At 40.1% G+C, this 21,332-nt stretch overlaps 2 protein-coding genes across 4 annotated transcripts in view; both read right to left on the reverse strand.

Moving 5' to 3' along the window:
- F5 (coagulation factor V) overlaps window positions 1–3,564 on the reverse strand; it is a 96,445-nt gene extending 92,881 nt beyond the window's left edge. Inside the window, exon 1 of one of the 2 annotated variants that reach the window (XM_044001848.1) lies at window positions 3,083–3,564. In XM_044001848.1, the coding sequence (XP_043857783.1) occupies window positions 3,083–3,237 (155 nt within the window). In that variant the 5' untranslated portion in view covers window positions 3,238–3,564. The remainder of the gene's footprint in view (window positions 1–3,082) is intronic. The other variant, XM_044001850.1, reaches the window with a different exon arrangement.
- A 12,808-nt stretch (window positions 3,565–16,372) lies between these two features.
- LOC122755785 (selectin P) overlaps window positions 16,373–21,332 on the reverse strand; it is a 32,462-nt gene continuing 27,502 nt past the window's right edge. The window contains exons 12-15 of one of the 2 annotated variants that reach the window (XM_044004618.1): window positions 21,200–21,319; window positions 19,229–19,259; window positions 18,424–18,479; window positions 16,373–17,059 (exon numbers count right to left, since the gene is read on the reverse strand). In XM_044004618.1, coding sequence (XP_043860553.1) covers window positions 18,425–18,479; window positions 19,229–19,259; window positions 21,200–21,319 — 206 coding nt within the window. In that variant the 3' untranslated portion in view covers window positions 16,373–17,059; window position 18,424. The remainder of the gene's footprint in view (window positions 17,060–18,423; window positions 18,480–19,228; window positions 19,260–21,199; window positions 21,320–21,332) is intronic. The other variant, XR_006356405.1, reaches the window with a different exon arrangement.

Here is a 21,332-nt window from a genome sequence, read left to right on the forward strand (position 1 = left end):
TCCGTCAAGGAAACATTTTGTTTCTTGAGGAACAACAGGGGGGACTGTAATTATTGGAATGACGCCACCTACTGGAGACTTGCTGTGGAGAGCTCCACCATGAGGAAAATGCCTCAGAGGCATTGTGGCTTTTCCTTGGCGTCAGGAAATGACGCTTGCTCATGGGTGCTGTCTATCAAGTCTACCAGCCAATCAACTGGAGGAGCCTCCTATGGTCTGGGAGGAGACAGGAAGGAGGAAAGGGAGCCTGCGCAGAGAGCGCTGGCCTTTTTGGCTTCCGGACTTGATGGTGGTGGCGGCAGAGGACTTCACAGGAAATTTGAGGAAAGATAGGAATGCCAGGCTGTTAGAATTCTGTTCTCAATCTTTTTCTTTCTATTTTCCAATAAACCCTTAAAAACCTAAACTCGTTTTATCAGTGATTTTTAGTCAGTTTCCCCCAAACTGGGGGAACACATTAGAATCCACATTTAGAATCTTAAATTACACAGATGCAACTACTAAGGGATTATTGTGAGGATCGAATGAGTTAACATAAGTAAAATACTTTGCAAATGTTAATTCACGATATAAATTCTAGTTATTATTATTATGAATTACTGAAAGCAGGTCCTAGTTTTAAGGTGGGGGAGTGGGGGGAGGTAGAGATACAACCACCAGCTATCACTTAGAACCTGTTGTAAAACATAAGCTGAGACAAATTGGTGACTGGATAAAATAAGTCAGCATGGGGGCAGCTAGGTGGTGCAGTGGATAAAGCACTGCCCCTGCATTCAGGAGGACCTGAGTTCAAATCTGGCCTCACACACTTGACATTTACTAGCTGTGTGACCCTGTGCAAGTCACTTAACCCCCATTGCCCTGCAAAAAATAAAAAAATTAAAATAAATTTAAAATAAAATAAGTCATCATGAAAGGAAAAAAAGGGAAAAAAAGAAAAGTCTAGTATGTTCATTCTCTTGAACCAAGCTTTGGGGAAACTATTATGATTTCTCTCTAAAAATTATCTTGTTGTTCAGTGTTTCCAGTAATGTCTGACCCTTCATGACCCCATTTGGGATTGTCTTTGCAAAGATACCGGTGTGGTTTGTCATTTCCTTCTCCAAAATTATCTAGCTACTTGAAAAGTCCCATGTAGTTTCTCCAACTAACTTTTAGGCTATAATGGGGGGATATTTAGACTCTTTTCCCAATTTAACAAATCAGGTTTTCTAGTAAGTTCTTTCCAGTAAAGGAACCTGAGTGGCCTGAGCATCTTGGAGCTTTACTCCTTCTTGCCATAAGTTTTACAGGTGCTCTATAACTGATGCAGCAGTGATAATTCTTCCTAGAACTATGGTAGAAGCCCTTTAGAAGATAGAGGATAAATGGATAAAGCACTGGCCCTGGATTCAGGAGGACCTGAGTTCAAATCTGGCTTCAGACACTTGACACTTAGTAGCTGTGTGGCTCTGGGCAAGTCACTTAACCCTCATTGCCCAGACAAAAAAGAAGGAGAAGGAGAAGACAATGACAACAAAGATGACAACGACAGAGGATAGAATCAACAATGTAGTTGGGTTTTTGCAGAGAATTTTCATGGCTCTTTCATTATTAACTAGGCTTGAGTTCAATGTAAACAAGACAAACCAACAAACCACATTAGTTTCCTCCAGATAAGCAGAAAAGTACAGTTGTTTTCTTTGAATCTTCTATTAATAGCAGGGCCCTAAATGTGTTAGTATAAAAGTAGATTATCACCTTATACTTCAATCCCATTAACATTCATTTAATACATTAAAAATTTTAAATGGAGAAGTTTAGTCATTCATTAGACCAAACTAGTAATTTTGTAATCTAAAGGGCTCTCAGAAAATTTTGACATATCTTGGAAGATAACTCTGATTTTGCAACTCTGAAAGAGGAACATGTGTTTGTTTCCTAATTGCTCAAGCTGTGGTGTTAGGTTGAAATAAGTATAATATTCCTATTGGCCCAATTTAAAAATAAAGACAAGCAAAGTTTGCTGGAATCCTCCCTTATGATAGGTTTGCTTTTTGATTCCTGCTATTCCAGAGAAGTTCCGTTTCACCTTTGAAAGTCTCTATGTTGTGAGACCAGTTTGAAATACAAATATAATCTTCAGATTGAATTCAAAGCCCTCTCCTGTACACATGCATTTTAATCAAGATTTAACTAATAAAATGGCCAATCTAAGTAGGTATCTAGATAAAGATAGTCACAAAGAAGGAAGAAACACAGCAGGTAGCTTTGATGAGACAAATTTAAAGAAACATAAAATAATAGATTTATTGTTTTTTCTCACGGTGATTTTTTTTTGCACCATAAAGAAATCAGAAATAAAATGATAATCGCAAGCAATTTGGATGTGCATCTTAAAGTCTGCATCTGGACTTTTTAGAACATGAAGATAATAAAATTATAGAGGTCAGATTGGGAGGGATAGTCGCTAAAGGTCATCTAGTTCAACTTTCTCATTTTAAAGATGAGACAAATGAAGCTCAGAGAGGTTGTGACTGCCCAAGGTCACAAAGGTAGTAATTGTCAAGGCCAGAATTTGGACCTAAATCCTCTAATTCCCAAGCAGTATTTTTTCCACTTTATCACACTATCCCCTGAGATCTGTGGATAATAATGCATGCAAAACAGAAATCACTTTTAAAAGCAGTCAAGTAGGTAGGAATAATGTTTACATTGAGAATTCAAAGAAGGACATTAACAATATGGTTCATTGGAATAGTTTGTGCTCAATATGTGGTTTTTTTTTTTACTTTTCCCATATTAATTCAGAAATTTAATTTCACTAATAAAATGACTTTTGCTGCCAGCACAAAGATTCCAGCTTATCAGACTTAAGAATTAAGTGCTTCCCAAGCAATAAAATGCATGAATAGGGAAGTGATATTGCATTTTGGCCAGATGTTACATCATATCCTAACAATTGCAGTTAAAAAGAGGGACTAGCCAGGTCTAGTGTGAACTATCCCAAGGGAAAAGCCTATTTCCCAGAAAGACAGTGAGGCAGACTTCTTGTTACCTTCTCTCCTGATCCCACTCCCTCATCCCCCCTGTCTTGAATTACCTTGGGTTGTCAGTCTGAGGGCGGTAGGTCCAGTTGATGATCTGAGCAACTATATAGCGATGTCGGACCGCTGCTTCAACTCCATGCTGCCCCAAGCCCAGCCACCCAATACCCAGGACCACAAGGACCCAAAGCCTTGGGAGGGCTGGAGACATAGTTTCCACTCCTGCCAACAGCAGCCCCAGGAGCTGCTGGGGCAGGGGCCTTGGTGCTGCTAACCTCTAGGGAGAGTACAGGCTGAACTGCAGTGAGCTCTGGGAGGCTGTGGGTGGTAGTATCCTCCCTCTGAAGGTTCTGTCAGAAGTCACAGCAGCTACTGAAATTCTCTCCCCCTTTGGGGCTTACAAGGCATTGAGGGAGGTTGCCTCCACCCGACAGGTGGTTGGCTGGCTCACTGCCTAGTGGGACAGTCAGGTGTGAATGGTAGCAGCTAGTCTCCCAGTCTTTTCTGATTGCAGGAAACAGTGAGAAAAAGGGCCAGAGAGCCGGTCTCCAGGCAGGGAAATGGCCAGCAATTCTTGAGCCAGTGAGGCGACTGTATTCCTTAGCCTCCCAATCCTGGAGCACCACTTAAGCTAATAAAACCTGCCCCTTTTCCCCCCCTTCCCTCATGCCCCAAACTTGCCAGTGTCAAAGTTCACTCTTTTTGTGGCTCTCTATAGTTGAAGCTCATACAGAGACCCAACTCTTTCCTGGTCCCTCTCTTTTGGGGATCCTGAAGGAAAATTTCTTGCATGCTTCAAACTATGATATGTTCACTATCATTTTAGGTTGGGGAGGCTACATCATGCCTTGTAACCTGAAGGTGAGGCATGGAGAGTCCGAGATTTCAGACCCAGTTTTATTTGTTTATTCATCTTGAGCAATTCAACCTCTCCGTGCCTCAGTTTCTCAATGTGTAAAAAAACCACTTTGGGGATCTGTTCTTTATCAGAACCCACTTGTGCCTTCTCGTCTCATTCAATTCTTTGTCCATGATTTTCTGTATTTTTTACCTAGAGGGCAGCTCACTTTTATGTAGCCCTTTGAGGATTGCAAAATGTTTTCCTCACAAGCACCCAGTGAGGTAAGAAATGTAAACATCATTATCCCCATTTTATAGATCAGGAAACTAGGGCCCTGGGAGGTTAACTTATTTGTTTGTCTGTGGTCATGCAGGTAATAAGTAACTGGGATATGATCCCAGGTCTCTTTACCAGGTCCAGCGCCTTTTTGTAATTTCCCCTAAGTATCTTTCTATCCAATGTGCTGGAAACCTCCCTCCCTCCTTCTCTCTCCTTTAATATTTTACGGAAATCAGCTCAGCACTTAGACTGTCTTTCAGTCATCTCTCACTCCCACAACATGACCAGCTCTTCCCCTTTTCTGATCATACATGTCCTTGAGGAGATCTTCCGTACCACTTATCCCATGACCTTCATCATTGGTAACAACCTATAGGGTGGAAGCAGTGTTTCTCATGGAGAAAAGAGCTCCTGATTTGGAGTCAGTGACCCTTGTATGAATCCTGGCTCTGTGGCCTAATAATGTGCAATCTTAGCTATCCTTCCCCTCTGCTGGCACTCACAGAAACCTCCAGTAGGCCTTTCTCTGTAGCACTCAAGGCCCCTTCTTGTATGCTCTTGCAAACAGAGCCTGGAGACGTAGTAGGCATGATCTTTGCTCTTCCTACTTTCAGACCCCCTTCTACTACCAACATTCAGCAAATGTTTCTCTTTTGAGTTTCCTCCATCCATCTAGATCACCCTCTCTGGATACTGACTGTAGATATAATCAATAGACCTTTAAGTTATTTTCCTCTCTTGAGCAACTTAGAACCTGGCTCATAGACTTCTTTATCCTGGCCTCTGCCCTCATGCCTAAGCACTCTGTGATACAGGTTGATGTCCCTTTATATGCCAGTACGCATGGCTTCTCAGGTAATTCAGCCTCCTAAACACTCAAAACTTTCATGTTCACTCCAACTTTGTCGCTCATGAGGATGATAATACCCTAAATCTCACTATCATCCACAATGATGCTCCTACATGATACCAAACACTGAAATTATTTTCTTCCACTACGGTCTCTTATCGGGGCAGCTAGGTGGCACAGTGGATAAAGCACTGGCCCTGGATTCAGGAGGACCTGAGTTCAAATCTGGCCTCAGACACTTGACACTTACTAGCTGTATGACCCTGGGCAAGTCACTTAACCCCCATTGCCCTGAAAAAAAAAATTAACATATGGTCTCTTATCCTTCCATCTCTTTCCTCTGCTTTCCTCCTAAATTGCTCCTAGATTCTCACCTAGATCTCCAATTCCTCCACCCTTGCCTGCTTTTTCTTCTAAGCCCTCTCCTCTTCTTTGGCCTCCTTTTCCTTCCTTTCCAGATCTTAGCCCCATAGTGGACCAGTTTATCCTACAGGTCTTTTCCCTTTAATCTTTTGTGCCCTTAAGCAATGACTGCATATACCTTGAAAAACCCATGCCTTTAGTCATTCCTTCCATCTACATTCTACTCTCCTGTGTAATGCTATTGTACTCCACTGGACAAAGCTGCACAATGCTGGTGACCCATATGTTATCTAATCTCAAGTGAGTCTTCACAGATGTATAATAATCCTTTTATTCCTTCCTGAGTGAATCTCTACCTGAAGCCTATTTTTCAGATTGGTCATTCTATTTAGGGGAATGAGAGGGAATTCTTTTCCCTTCTTAAACTCCCTACATTTACTCTTCGTCTTTTTCTTTCTGGAGAGGGTCTTGCCTGCTATTTTACCAAAAGATTTCAGGGAGGCCATTTGTCATGAACTTTTTTCTCTCCAGTTCTAGCTCTTTAAATCTTTCTACATCAACCCCCCCCCCATCCTTCCATTATTCCAAGCCTCTGATGAAGTAGCTCTCCTCATCCAAACCAAGTCTTTTACTCATGTCTTTGATCTCATGCACTCCTGCTTCTTCTAAGAATTTGTTCCTTCCAACATGTTCTATTTTTCTCTTATTTCTATACCTACTGATAGAGAAATGCTTATAAATTGGTTTAGGTCTTCCCTACCCTTGCCAAGATCACCAAGAGAGGGTGATAAAAAGAGAGAAGAGAATTATAGGGAAAATACCTACAGTTAGGAAGCAAGAGATGGATCACAATCCTGCAAACGAAACAGGAATGGCCATACAGGGAGTAGAGGGCCCAGGAGACAATATATCTTCAGGTCCAAAAGATAAGAGTGTCAGGAAGAAATCAACAGTAACAAAGTCTGTAGGTAGGTCAAGGAGGTTCAAGACTTAGACAAGTCCATGGATCTATCTATTTTATGTTGATAACCTTGGTGAAAGTAGTTTCAGTTGAGTGGTCAGAGCAGAAGGCATTTGCCTTCTGTTCGAAGTGGGCAGGAAGAGAGGAAACTGTAGCAACAGATAGAGACAACTCTAGGAATTTGGCTGTGAAAGAGAGATATTTAATCTTAGCTTAAAGGGATGTTAGGGTCAAGTGAAGGATTTTTAAGATTAAATAATTTGTCCAGACTCATATAGATAGTATATGTTAGAGGTAAGACTTGAACACAGATCTTCTTGATGCCAAGGCAGACTCTCCACTACCCCATACTATACTGTCATTATGGCTCTTCCAGGAAATTAAGGAGTTAAGAAGGGTAACTTTATGATGGACACATCTCATCATTATATTTTATTTTATTTTAAAGTATATTAACTTGGTATTAGGCAGATTCTTTCCACCTTACCAAGAATTCAGTCTTTCACTCTAAATTTTCCATTAATGAGATTAGCACAATTCCGATCCAACCTTCTGTCCACATGAAGTAAAGGATATCCATAAACTCTAGAGTGCATAATCCTGTTTCTCACCTGACTATACTGGCTGTCCTGGGCTTATTTTAATCATGTAGGAAATCCATATTTGAGCTTCTGGGTGACCTTTGGCAAATCACTTAATTTCTCAGCCATATTTTTCTCATCCTTAAAATAAGGGGGTTAGTGCTGGGAAAACTGGAAGATAGTATGGCAGAAATTAGGCATAGACCAACATCTTACACCTTATACTAAAATAAGGTCAAAATGGATACACGATTTAGACATAAGAGGTGATACCATAGGTAAATTAGGAGAGAAAGAAATAGTCTACCTATCAGATCTTTGGAAAGGAAAACAGTTTTTGACCAAACAAGAGATAGAGTATATTATAAAATGCAAAATGGATGATTTTGATTACATTAAATTAAAAAAATTTTGTACAAACAGAAGCAATGCATCCAAAATTAGAAGGGAGGCAGAAAGCTGGGAAACAATTTTTGAGGCCAGTACTTCTGATAAAGGCCTCATCTCTAAAATATATAGGGAACTAAATCAAATTTATAAGAACCCAAGTCATTCCCCAATTGAGAAATGGTCAAAGGATATGAACAGGCAGTTTTCTGATGAAGAAACCAAAGCTATCTATTCCCATATGAAAAAATGCTCTAAATCTCTAATGATTAGAGAGATGCAAATAAAAACAACTCTGAGGTACCACCTGACACCTATCAGATTGGCTAAAATGACAAAAAAGGAAAATAATAAATATTGGAGAAGCTGTGGGAAAATTGGAACACTAATCGATTGTTGGTGGAGCTGTGAACTGATCCAACCATTCTGGAGAGCAATTTGGAATTATGCCCAAAGGGCGATAAAGCTGTGCATACCCTTTGACCCAGCAATACCACTTTTGGGTATTTTTCCCAAAGAAATCATGGAAAGGGGAAAGGGACCCACATGTACAAAAATATTTATAGCTGCTCTTTACGTGGTGGCAAGGAATTGGAAGTTGAGGGGGTGCCCATCAATTGGGGAATGGCTGGACAAGTTGTGGTATATGAATAAAATGGAATACTATTGTGCTGTAAGAAATGATGAGCAGGAGGAGTTCAGATAAACCTGGAGGGTCTTACGTGAGCTGATGATGAGTGAGATGAGCAGAACCAGAAGAACATTGTACACAGTATCATCAACATTGAGTGTTGATCTACTGTGATGACTGTATTCTTCTCACCAATGCAATGACACAGAAGAGTTCCAGGGAACTCGTGATGGAAGAGGATCTCCAAATACAAAAAAAAAAAAAAAGAACTGCGGAGTATAGAGGCTGAATGAACCATACTATTTCTTTTGGTTTTGATGCTGTTGGTTTTTTTTTTCTTTTTTGAGGTTTTTCATCATTGCTCTGATTTTTTCTCTTAAAACATGACTAATGCAGAAATAGGATTAATGTTATTATGTATATATATATATATATATATCAGCTAGGTGGCACAGTGGATAAAGCACCAGCCCTGGATTCAGGAGGACCTGAGTTCAAATCCGACCTCAAGACACTTGATATTTACTAGCTGTAGGGCCCTGGGCAAGTCACTTAACCCCCATTGCCACACAAAAACCCAAACAAACCAAAACAAAACCCTACAAGGAATGAAACAATAAAGAAGAAATGATAGAAATGTTAAGGCAAATAAGGAATCATGCCCATCTTAATGTTCACAATATACAAAAAGGGAAAAGTATTCAGATTTGTGATGAAATAATGAGATTTAGCAGATACTCAAAGACCCACCTGGAGATTAATCTAGACTGATTGAATCAAGTGAGAGTGACTAACTGCTGATTAGCCTACTTCAAGTTAACTGGATTGTAATCACACCTTGAGAACACCTTCAGAACCAATGGATTTGGATGATGCCAACCAATCAGCTTGAGGCAGTGTGTAAGGACCGCCTCTGTTCCAGACCTATAAAAAGCTTCCACAATGAGTTTGCTGGAGAGAGTTTGTGATTGAAGCAGACTTGTGGCAGAGGACTTGAGGAAGAACCAGACCAGGCTGGAACTCTAGGCTAAATGGGCTTTTTTCTTAACTTTCTGAACTCCATGGGAATATCTGTATGTTTTAAGAAATGTTTAATGCCCAAGGACTGGTGCTAAAGCTTCTAATTTAAGGCGACCACAATTTAGATTTTAAACATCACAGATTGCACAGCTGAGTAATTCTGTGCCACAGATTGGGAAGTGGGTATAGAATTAATAAGGAGAGGGAGACTTGGGATTGCTGTTGATTGTGAAACTAGCATCTCAATAATTTTTTTGTAGCAATAGAGTGTAGACACAAATGAATTCAGAGAGCCAGAGAGCGAGAGAGCGAGAGCGAGAGAGAGAGAGAAAAGAGTAGAGTATGCCATTTCATAGCATGCATGCTTAAGTGTCCATGGTACCTGGAGAAATCTGGGTTTCCCAAGCCAACAAAAGCATTCATTAAGTACTTACTATGTGCCAGGTACTGTGTTTAGCAATGGGAATATAAACCTAAGAGAGGGGAAAAAACAGTCTCTGCTCTCAAGAAACTTAAATTCTAAGGGAGGAAAACAATATATAAAAAAGAAACTGAAAAGTTAGGGGGAGTAGGAAGAAGGTATCCTCAGTGGGGCCTGGTGCAGAAGATCTGAGATCTTGAAGAGGAAAGATGGCGTGGCTGGACTGGACACGCTCCCCAAAATGGAGGTTCTGGGAGAAGCCAACCCATCAGAGGAAGGGGCTACTGCAACAGAAGTGTGTACTTCAAGTATGAGAAAGCCAGAGTTGAAGTGTACATCCAAGGTGAGGATGCCACTGTCCTGTGATGGTGGAGAAAGCCCAGAGCCTTAGCAAGCATTTCCTTTACCTTCCTGGTGGCCTCTGTTGACTTTAATTCTGTTCAACAAATACTTATTAAGTGCCTACTATGTGGAAAACAGTCAATAACGTTCATTAAGCACCTGCCATGTGGTTGGCACTGTGCTTACAGGCACTGGGGATACAAAGAAAGGCAAAAACATGGTAGACACGACCAATGAAAAATGTTGGGGGTGGGGTGAGAGAAGGCAAGGAAAGGCTTTCTTGCATGTGGAAGGTCTGATTTGAGCTGAAAAGGTAGAAAGGGGCCCGGTTGTAAAAGCCCAACAGAAGGGCTGGATAAATAGATTTGAGAACGATAATAATAATAACAATAACTAGCATTATCTAGCACTTTAAAGTTTTCAAAGTACTTTACAGATATTATTTTTATCTTCACAACCCTGTGAGGAAGTTGCTATTACTATTTCCATTTTACAGTTGAAGAAACTGAGGCAAATAGAGGTTAAGTGACTTGTCCAGAGTCATGCTGTTATTAAGTGGGTTTTCAGTCATGTCTGACTCTCTGTGACCCTATTTGGGGTTTTCTTGCAAAGACACTGGGGTGGTTTGCCATTTTTTTCACCAGCCCTTTTTACAGATGAGTAGACTGAGGCATACAGGGTAAAGTGACTTGCCCAGGGTCACACAGCTAGTAAGTATCTGAGGCCGGATTTGAACTCATGAAAATGAGTTTTCCTGATTCCAGGACCAGCCCTCTATCCTCTATGCCACCTACCTGCCCCATAACACAATAGGAAAGGATTAATAATGCAGATTAAATTAAAAAGTATATCTTTGTATCTTCTTCCTCCAAGGTTGTTAAACATACCCTAGGCACACCCTTAGGTCTATGTCATTCCCCTTTTCAATAATTTCCCACTGCTTCCTGTTTTCTCTGGGATCAAATATAAACTCCTTTGTTTAACATTTAAAGTCCTTAACAACCTGGCCCTGACCTGTTCTCAGCCTTACCCATTACTTCCTTTCCTGTACTGTGTGGTCAGCCAACCTGGTGGTCTTGCTGTTTCTCTTGTATCATTTTTTGGTCATTTTCAGTTTTGTTAATGTTTGTTTTTAGATTATATACATTTACAAATTACTTTCAATTTATGAGAGGTCTTGTGTGACCAAGTAAAATGATTAAGCAAAACTAATAATATAGTGAACCCATATGAGAGTGCATACATTTCACATCCGTAGTATCCCCCACCTCTCTATTTTTAAAAATTAACAGAGGGGCAGCTAGGTGATGCAGTGGATAAAGCACTGGCCCTGGATTCAGGAGGACCTGAGTTCAAATCCTGCCTCAGATACCTGACACTTACTAGCTGTGTGACCATGGGCAAGTCACTTAACCCTCATTGCCCCTCAAAAATAAATAAATAATTAATTAATTAGAAAAAGAGTTATTTCGGGACAGCTAGGTGGCGCAGTAGATAAAGCACTGGCCCTGGATTCAGGAGGACCTGAGTTCAAATCTGGCCTCAGACACTTGACAGTTACGAGCTGTTTGACTCTGGGCAAGTCACTTAACCCTCATTGCCCCACAAAAAGACAAAACAAAACAAAACAAAACAAAAAAATTAACAGAAATCAATTTTCCCTTCTTCCCCCTCTCACTGAAACAGAAAGAAAAGAAAAGAAAATTTAAACAAATATGCTTAGTCAAACAAAATAAATTCCCTCAGTGGCTATATACACACACACACACACACATACACACACAGATTGTATATGTGTGTGTATATAAATATACACATATACACACATATCAAACGTGCTATATCAACTGCTACATAGTAGGCAATTTCCTAGGTGTTTATATATATATGTGTGTGTGTGTGTGTGTATACTGGTTCTGCTCATTTCATTCTTCATTAGTTTATAAAAATCTTCTAAATTGTTGATTTTTTATAATATTCATATAATATAAATTATTCTTCACTTTACATCAGTACATATATCTTTCTATATCCTTTTTTGTGGGGGGGGGGGGAAGGAAGAGGCCATTGGGGTTAAGTGACTTGCCCAGGGTCACACAGCTAGTAAGTATCTGAGGACAGATTTGAACTCATATCCTACTAACCCCAGAGCTGGTGGTCTATCCACTGTACCATCCAGCTACCCCTTCTATATCTTTTTAAAAATAATCTATTTCCCCACTTCTTACAGCACAGCAGTATTCCATCCCATTCATATACCACAACTTATTCAACCATTCCACCATTGACACATTCTCTTGGTTTCATTTGCCACCCATCACTCACATAAAGAAAAGCTCTTTGGAGCCCACACTAATTTTTAAAAGTATAAAAATGTCCTGAGAACAAAAAAAAAAGTTTGAGAAGAACTAGTTTAAATTATTTGGGTTTAAAAAAGACAAAAATGATGATAAGGCTATCTGGTCAGCTCCCTAGTCAAGCAGTACCTGCTTTGGGCTAACCTTAGAATCCATTCCCACTTATTTATCTATTCTTTAATTGATGGATGTCCATTTAGTTTCCAGAGGTTTTTGTTTGTTTTGTTTTGTTTTGTTTTTTGCCATCACTACTATAAATAATTTTCTACTTAAGGGACCTTTTCTTCTTTCTTTGATCTGTTGTGGGCACAGGCCTAGCTGTGGTATAGCTGTGGTCAAAGGATACTGACTCTGGTAACTTTTTCTGTTTTTCTATAGCTTTACTTTCCAGAATGATTGTACCTATTCACATGTCTGCTAACTGCACCAATGTGCCTGTTTTCCCCCACCCCTTCCACCATTTATTTTCATTTTGGGGTCATTTTTGCTACACTGACAGATAGGAGATGAAAGTTCTGAGTTGCCTTGATCTAGTTCCATCTCAATGCCTCTGCGCTGGCCTCAGATTCCCTCTCCTCACTTCTATTGCTTGTTTGATTTGCATCTCCAGAACCTAACAGTGACTGGAACATAGTAGGTGCTTAATGAATGATTAGCGATTGATTGATGATGGTGAGCAGGATCCTTATGGGCAGGGACTGTCTTTTGCCTCTTCATGGATCCCCTGTGCTTAACACAATGCCTGACATAATAGGTGCTTAATTAATGTTTACTGATGCATTTAATCTCCTTGGGATCGATATGACATATCTATGTAAGGAAGCATAATACCAAGTGTTGTTGTTTGTTGTTGTTGTTGTTGAGTTGTCTGACTCTTTGTGACCCCACTTGAGGTCATATGGGGTTTTCTTGGCAGAGGTACTGGAGAGGTTTGCCATTTCTTTCTCCAGCTCATTTTACAGATGAGGAAATGAGGCAAGCCAATTGAGTGAGTTGCCTAGGGTCACATAGCTAGAAAATGTCTGAAACCAGATTTGAACTCCCAAAGATGAGTCTTCCTGACTTCAGGCCCAGCACCCTGCCCGCTGCAATGCCTACCTGACCAATAATACTACCTAGAGAGTGACAAAGCTAAAAGAGACATTCAGTCAAAGGGCTCCAGAAAAATGTGAGATGGAAGATAATGGACATTCAGAAGGCACAGCAGTGTCAGCGGGTGGTGACCCTGGCACTGCCACTTGTTACGTGTGAGACCATGGGACATCCATCCAGTTTCTCAGCCTCAATTAATTCATTTATAAAGTGGGGACAATTTTGAAAAGCATTATGGGATTGTTCATAAGCCTTAAAGTATTGTGTTGTGGGGTTTTTTTTGTTGTTGTTTTTGGGTTTTTTTTTGCAGGGCAATGGGGGTTAAGTGACTTGCCCAGGGTCACACAGCTAGTAAAGTGTCAAGTGTCTGAGGCCAGACTTGAACTCAGGTCCTCCTGAATCCAGGGCCAGCGCTTTATCCACTGCGCCACCTAGCTGCCCCAGTATTGTGTTTTAATGGGAGAGTAAGAGTTCCCTTTCTCCACATCTCTCTGGAACTATAGGAGTGACAGCATGTGGGTTCAGAGCACTAATTTATTCAAGGGAAACTTCCAGGGATGTAAGAGACCTCCTACTCATTTGGGTGCTGCTGCTGGGGTGATATCAGGAAGGAGGTGCCCTCCTCCCCTGAGGTTTGCTCTCTTCCTCAACAACTACATCTTGTATCCTCAAATGTCATTAATAGGATTGCATGAACAGTAACTCACACTCTAGTCCCTACACGCCCTAAGGGGGTGGGATTTAACCCCATTTTGTGATGAGGAGCAATTAATAGACTCAGGAGAAAATAAACTAAATGGGGGAAGAGTGGGGGAACATTATGTCCTTGTGGTATTAAGGTATCAGCTGATTCAACTGCCTCATTCAACAATTAAAGGAACATTTTTAAGCACTTGAGTTCAAGTCATTGTGGACCAAAAGGAATGAATAAAAAAGCAGGAGGAAATTAGCCTTGCCCTCTTGTACCTGGAACAATTGTTTGGTCAGTCATATCTCCCGTGAACCATAGCCAGCCAAGACCATCCATGCTGTGTTCTTGGCAAAGACACTGGAGTGGTTTTCCATTTCCTTCTCCAGCAGATTACGGGAATGGAGGGTAAGGCACTTTTCCACCAGGGTCACACTGCTAGTGAGTATGTGAGACCATAGCTGAACCCAGCACCCTATCCACTGAGTCACCTAACTGCCTCTACCTAGCACAGTACATTATAGATATGAGATGTTTTAATAGATCCTTGTTGAGCAATAGATTTCTTAAAGTACTTATTGCATATTATATCAACTCTCCCAACCAGTTATTACTAAAAGACTGTCAGGAAGCATCTATTGCTTTTATTTTCTCCACCAGAGGACAAATGAAGGGAACAATAACCCATTTAGTGGGGAGTTAGGGTTGACGAAGTACTTCCCCTGCAACAACCCTTTGAGACAGGTGCATAAACCCACACCTTTCATATACAAGAAAGCCGAATTACCTGTGATCATATAGCCAGTAAGTCCTAGTGTCTAGATGGGAATCTGCATTTCCTGGCTCCAGATCCAGTGTTGTCTTCTCCACTGGACCACACTAACTTTCGCACTAGACCGCGCTGTTCTTTTTGCTAATCCCAAGGAAAAAGGGAGAGGTTGCAGTGGTTCATCCAATGAGATAATAAATCTTCTCTTTCGATTCCAAATCCAGATTTTTCTGTAATAGGGGAATACATAGGATAAAGATGGTAGGAGCTATTTTTCTCACCTGTCAGATGAGGGAGTTGGACTAGGGAAGAAGTGTTATACACACTCAGGCTGCCTGTGCCTCACATCATTCCTGAGTGTGACCTGAACCAGATTAAAATGTAATTGGGAGGGGCAGCTAGGTGGAGCAGTGTGGATAGAGCACCGGCCCTGGAGTCGGGAGTACCTGAGTTCAACTCTGGCTTCAGACACTTATCACTTACTAGCTGTGTGACCCTGGGCAAGTCACTTAATCCCAATTGCCTCACTAAAAAAAAATGTAATTGGGAAATATTTAACAAAATAAATAAAAATACAATCAAACAGAGATAATATTAATATATAGTTTTCTAAGTCAACATGTGGCCCACAGGGATTTAGTGGCCCCTATTTCCATTTGAATTTGACACCACTGGCTAAGTTCCTTTCCTTCTTTCCTAAATCTTTGCTCCTCACTTAAGCTTTCCCTGACCCCAAGGCACTCAGCTAACACTCTCCTACAGCACTCACAATTCTGCAGCTGCATCCTGTTTAAGGTATATAGATCTCATCTCCCTGGCAAGACTGTGAGATTATGAAGGTCAGGGACTTGTTCAACTTTGTATTCTCACCCCCAATGCCTGGCCCAGCTGCTTGAATATGTAGTCGCTACTCAATAATTGCTAATTGAATCGAGTGACTTATTTTAAGTGACAAGATTAGTCTCATCTGTGCAGTCTCTCTTTACCTTCCTCACCAGTGCCAGGTAATAACTATCTAACTTGGAAGAAATCTGAATTGGGCCTGTGTGTGGAACTGAGTTTTTTGTCCTTTGAGGTCAGTACTGAACACCAAGTAGTTATATAATAAATACTTAGTAGGTTAGATATGTAGGCAAGTAGGTACATAATAATATACTTATTAGATACATATAGATAACTAGGCACATAATACTTATTGGATAGAGATGTAATAATAGGTATATAACAAATTCTTGAGAGAGTGGATCTATAGATAGGTATCTAATAAATAGGTATGTAATAAATACTAGATAGATTATATATAGATAGTTCAGCACGTAATAGTTATGTAATAAATACTAGATAGATTACATATATAGATAGATCAGTATGTAATAGGTATGTAATAAATAGTAGATTAGAGATGTAGATAGGTATATAATAATTATATAATAAATACTTATTAAATAGATTGAATATGTAGATAGATATGTAACAAATAGGCAGGTAATAAATACTTATTAGCTAGAATGTATATGTAAATAGCTAAGGATGTAATAAATAATAAAAGTAATAAATACTTGTTAGATTAGATATATAGACAGATCGGTATATAATACCAGATATGTAATAAATACTTAATAGATTAGGTATATAAATAGATAGGCCTGTAATAGATACTTAATAGAGACATTAGTTCCAAAGATAGAGATGTATGTAATTAACATTTACTAGATTAATTAAAGAGCTGTTGCACATTGGGACTGCTGAACTCAAGTAGCAACTTTAATGACAGAAGCAGGGACCTATATAGACCATAGGTCATTAAACACACTAGCCAATAGAAGGCTATATGATTTCCATTTTAATCCTTGGGAAGGGAATGTCAGTGAAGGGTTGAGCAGATATGATGACTTTTCCATTAATTCCATATCTTCTTGCACCATCTGGCGCCACCTAGAGGCCTCAACATCGGGTGTCAGAAAAGCCTCTCATTTGGAACCACTGGAGACAGAGGAGCGTGCAAGACGTGCCTACAAGGCCAGAGCTGCTTCTTTCCTTCTAAAGTTGATTCCTTAAGTTTCTTTCATTTTTCTCATTCCAATGTGGGGTCTGATTTTTCTTGCCACTCCCAGTTCCCAATCCTATTGGACAGCAGTGACATTTTAGATGATGCCTGGGGTGGGGAAATGTTAAAATCCTTTACAGCTGTCTGGTCCTGGCTACAGCTGTTTTGCTGTGGAGAAGGATAGTGGATAAGTCGGGCAGAAGTGGCAGGTGGAGGACTTGGGAGAAATGTAACCCTACTGAACCCGCAGCAGAGGAAAACCATGGTTTGTTTTGTTTTTTATTTATAGAGATTTACAGAGCACCGCAGATGTAAGCTGCAGCAAAAGTCAAGTGTGACAAGAACAGGCATATTCAGAAACGGGATCCTGTGAGAGTGGGTGATGCTGTTGTGGAGAAGCAGGTCTGTGAAAACGAGAGAAAACTGTCTTCAATCCTCCAAACCTTAATGACACTCATCTATTAGCGTATTAAGCCAAGGTGGTTCTCTTAAGAAACCTACAACTGATAGCCATGAACTTCCAGCTCCCAGGCTAGAGCTTAGTTGACAAAGTTCCAACTCATTGTTTTTTTAGCCTCTCATTGCTAGCCCAATACTGATTCAATAGAACATCTCAGTTTTGCAGAACAGCACCCAGTAGGAGGAATGCAACTTATAGTAAAACTCATTTGTCTTTAAAACTAGATCTCTGCATCAGCACCAGGAGCTTTTGTTTTGTTTTGTTTTGTTTTGTTTTGTTTTGTTTTGTTTTGTTTTGTTTTGTTAGTGAGGCAATTGGGGTTAAGTGACTTGCCCAGGGTCACACAGCTAGTAAGTGTTAAGTGTCTGAGGCCGGATTTGAACTCAGGCACTCCTGACTCCAGGGCCAGTGCTCTATCTACTGCACTACCTAGCTGCCCCACCAGGAGCTTTTTTTGAGAGAATTTCCCTCTCCTGAAGCAATGACCTGTTCTCTGCAATTCCCAGTCTGAAATGATTACTTGGGACACAGAGGTAGTGACTTACAGTCACACAGCTATTATTACATAGCAGGGAAGGGATTTTTACCTGTGAAATGATTTATGTATTTCAATTATTTCTATTGTGGAAATTGGTGAGATTCTTAGCTTTGGATCTAAATCAGAGCAGATCCAGAGTTGGAAGGGACTTAGAGGTCATCTGAGTGAACTCCTTCATTAAACTGAGGCCCACAGATATTAAGTAACCTTCCTAAGTAGTAATAGTAACAACTCGTTTGTATAGGGCTTTAAGATTTACAAAGTATTTTCAGGTAAACTGTCTGAGTATTATCTTCATTTTACATGGAGGCTCTGAAGCTATAACTAGTTCATCAATGATGGGCCACTGTACATCCTTAGCTATTTACATATATATTCTAGCTAATAAGTATTTATTACCTGCTTATTTGTTACACATCTATCTACATATTTAATCTATTTAATAAGTATTTATTATATAATTATTACATACCTATCTAATCTACTATTTATTACATACTGATCTATCTATATATGTAATCTATCTAGTATTTATTACATACCTATTTATTAGATACTTATCTATAGACCCACTCTATCAAGAATTTATTATATACCTATTATTACATCTCTATCTACATATTTAATCTATCCAGTTTCTATCATCGCCTCTATCTCATGCCAAAATTCAATTTAGGGCCATTTCATAAAAGCTTCAAAGTCATGATTCATAACCCTCCCTCCCTCTTCTTTTTCCCTTTCCCCCAAAGTTATCACCGCAGACCACTTACCTTAAGAAGCTGAGTCAAAAGCTACATTGGTAAAAAATCCAGGAGTTCCCATCACACTATAGAATGAAGAAAACATGATGGCATTGGGATAAGAATGGGAGATCTTGTCATTGGTTAGTTTTGTAGAGTTAACTTTTTTTTTGTGGGGCAATGAGGGTTAAGTGACTTTCCCAGGGTCACACAGCTAGTAAGTATTGGGTATCTAAGGCAGGATTTGAACTCAGGTCCCCCTGAATCCAGGGCCAGTGCCTCTGTAGTGTTAACTTTTTTTTTTTTTTTTTTTGCGGGGCAATGGGGGTTAAGTGACTTGCCCAGGGTCACACAGCTGGTAAGTGTCAAATGTCTGAGGTCGGATTTGAACTCAGGTACTCCTGAATCCAGGGCCGGTGCTTTATCCACTGCGCCACCTAGCTGCCCCTGTAGTGTTAACTTTTAAACATACACAACAGGTACTTAAGCAGCACACATCCAGTGGGACCAAGTGACTTACTGAAAGACTGAACTCTTTCCTAAAATTCAGTAGAATTTTATTTTTGAAAAATAATATGTGTGTTAATCAAAGGCCACAGTTAAATTTTTCCATAGGATTTTACAACAGTTGTAAATTAAATCACATGAATCTTTAATTCAGCCTCTACTGCATTTCCAGCAACCTTTTCCTTCAACCCCAATTAGGGAAATAGTCATTATTTACACTCCAGCTTTGGTATCTGGCATATAAAAGGAGCCATGTATTTTAAGAATTGTCATTCATATATAACATAGTCTGTTAACTAAAAAACAAAACAAAACATTTCCACCTTACCATTGAGGGGTCAGGGGCCTTTTTCCATCATCTGATAATGGGAAGTGAGAAGATGTGAAGAGTTGGTTTAAAAGAAAAGGGACAAAAGGTGAAAAAAGAGATCATCAATAAAGGATACGATAGGGGAAAATCAGTGAGGTGACTTCCAAGATGGTAAGAGAAGGAAAGGGAGTGTCATGTTGGGTAAGTGTAGTTAGAAAAACCTAGGCTCCAATTTCTGCTCTATCATAAGTTGTAAGATATTGAGAGGGTCACAATCTTTCTGAACCTGTTTCCTTATCTGTAAAATGGGATGTTAGGTCACTGGAATAGTCCTAGGTAAGAGTCCTTGGCTGGCAGTGTACTGGGAAATGTACTGGTTTTAAGCTTGTTTAAGACAAAAAACTGGTCTGAGCTATTCCTTGGCTACTTTGGTCCAGTCAGAAGAAGTCCTCGTGGCATTTTGGGAGAAGCATTGGATTTGGAGTGATTCTGATTATTCTACTTGCTACCTGTGTGACCTTGAACAAGTCATTTGAGTCTCTTGGCTTCCATGTCCTTTTCTACGAAATAAAGAGATTGGAGTGGATGGTCTCTAAGGTCTCTTTCAGCCCTAAATCCACGACCCTGTGGTGTTCTTTAAGAGCACTCCTTGAGTAGACTGTCCTCCAAGTGGATCTTGGCTTTAGCCTCTTGTCCATAGCCAGGCCAGAGAGGCTTCCTGACAAAGGGCCCTAGGAATTCCAGGATCCTGACTTAGGATAGTATGAACTACAGTTATTCAAAAGCTGGGCATGGGACCTAAAGTTACTCCATCATCAGGAAGCATCACCAACATAATGTGAAAGGGGTCATCTGTTGGCATGATTTGAAGTTCTGTGCTGGTACTTAAAATGTTATGGAACTGATGATTCATATAAGGGTGGATCTTTCCAAAACTTATAAGGGAATATAGTCATAGCTCCATTCCAACCACCTGGGCTAGCAAACACACTTCCTGGTGTAATCAAATAGGCAATTAAGGGCTCATTAAGAAGACTGGAAGAGAAAAGAAATAGCTGGCTCTTCACCACCTACTACCTAGCAGAGGCTCCCTTGAAGGCATTTGAAAACTACAGAATGCCATCTCCTTGAAAGGAGGTTCAACATGACTCCTGCATAGAGTTAGAAATTGGAGAGTTCATTTCAACAGGTGTCAGGACCCACAATAATCCAATACCTGGTCCAGGCCTCCTAGGTTTGGTTGGGAATGAAGTAGAGGAAAGATAAACGAATAGAGGTAGAGGGGGCTCTTGGTTCTCTTCACTGCATCTGTAAAATGTATCCATTACTCTGCTCTCCTCACTTACTAACTTTACCAACTGTCCCCAAAAGGAACATGAGGCTGCCCTGGAAAATAGCAGAAATGGGATATATTCCTTGTGAATTGGGCTAGTAGCAGAAACAAAGGGTATAGGCAGAATATAAAAGAATGCCTATGCTTTTTTTTCATCAAGTAACCCAGAAATGGAGCTAAATCAGACAGGAGATCTTAGGAATTTAAGTATTGCTTCCTTAAGTCATTTGAATAACCCAGTAACCATAACTCCCTGTATCAGAGATATGGACTCTCTTCTCCCATTCACCCTCATCCATTTGTTGTTAGTTACTTCCCACAAAGAACAATAAGGAAGACAAGGAAGCATATAAGTGCTTAATCAGTGCTTGTCAAATATTGAGTGACTGGCTGATAACTGCTCTATTAAATATATCTCTCTTACTTGGGTTATGCCTACCCCCAGGTCAAGAGAAGGAAAACTTTCTCATCCTCTTTGGCCAGAAGAACCATATGCAATATATCTGCTCAGTTTGGCCCATGGGCTGGAGATGCCACTTAAGCTGATCTCAACTTTGTTTCCATGTAGATAACCTTATCTATGAACTACAGTGGTTAGGAGTTTCCCCAAATACCTTCCAACAGATAGAATAAAGAGTGTAGCTTTTCTCCCTTACCTTTTTGTCTGAAACGCTTCCTGAGAATAGCGAGGATTGAACCACCTATTACAAGACTTGTTACTGATGCAGCTGCTCCTCCAAAGTAAGTTAGAGCTTCCTGGACGGACAATGGTTTCCCTGCAATAAATCC

Source organism: Dromiciops gliroides, chromosome 4 (assembly GCF_019393635.1).
Source record: "Dromiciops gliroides isolate mDroGli1 chromosome 4, mDroGli1.pri, whole genome shotgun sequence".
In the NCBI taxonomy this organism is placed as follows: Eukaryota; Metazoa; Chordata; class Mammalia; order Microbiotheria; family Microbiotheriidae; genus Dromiciops; species Dromiciops gliroides.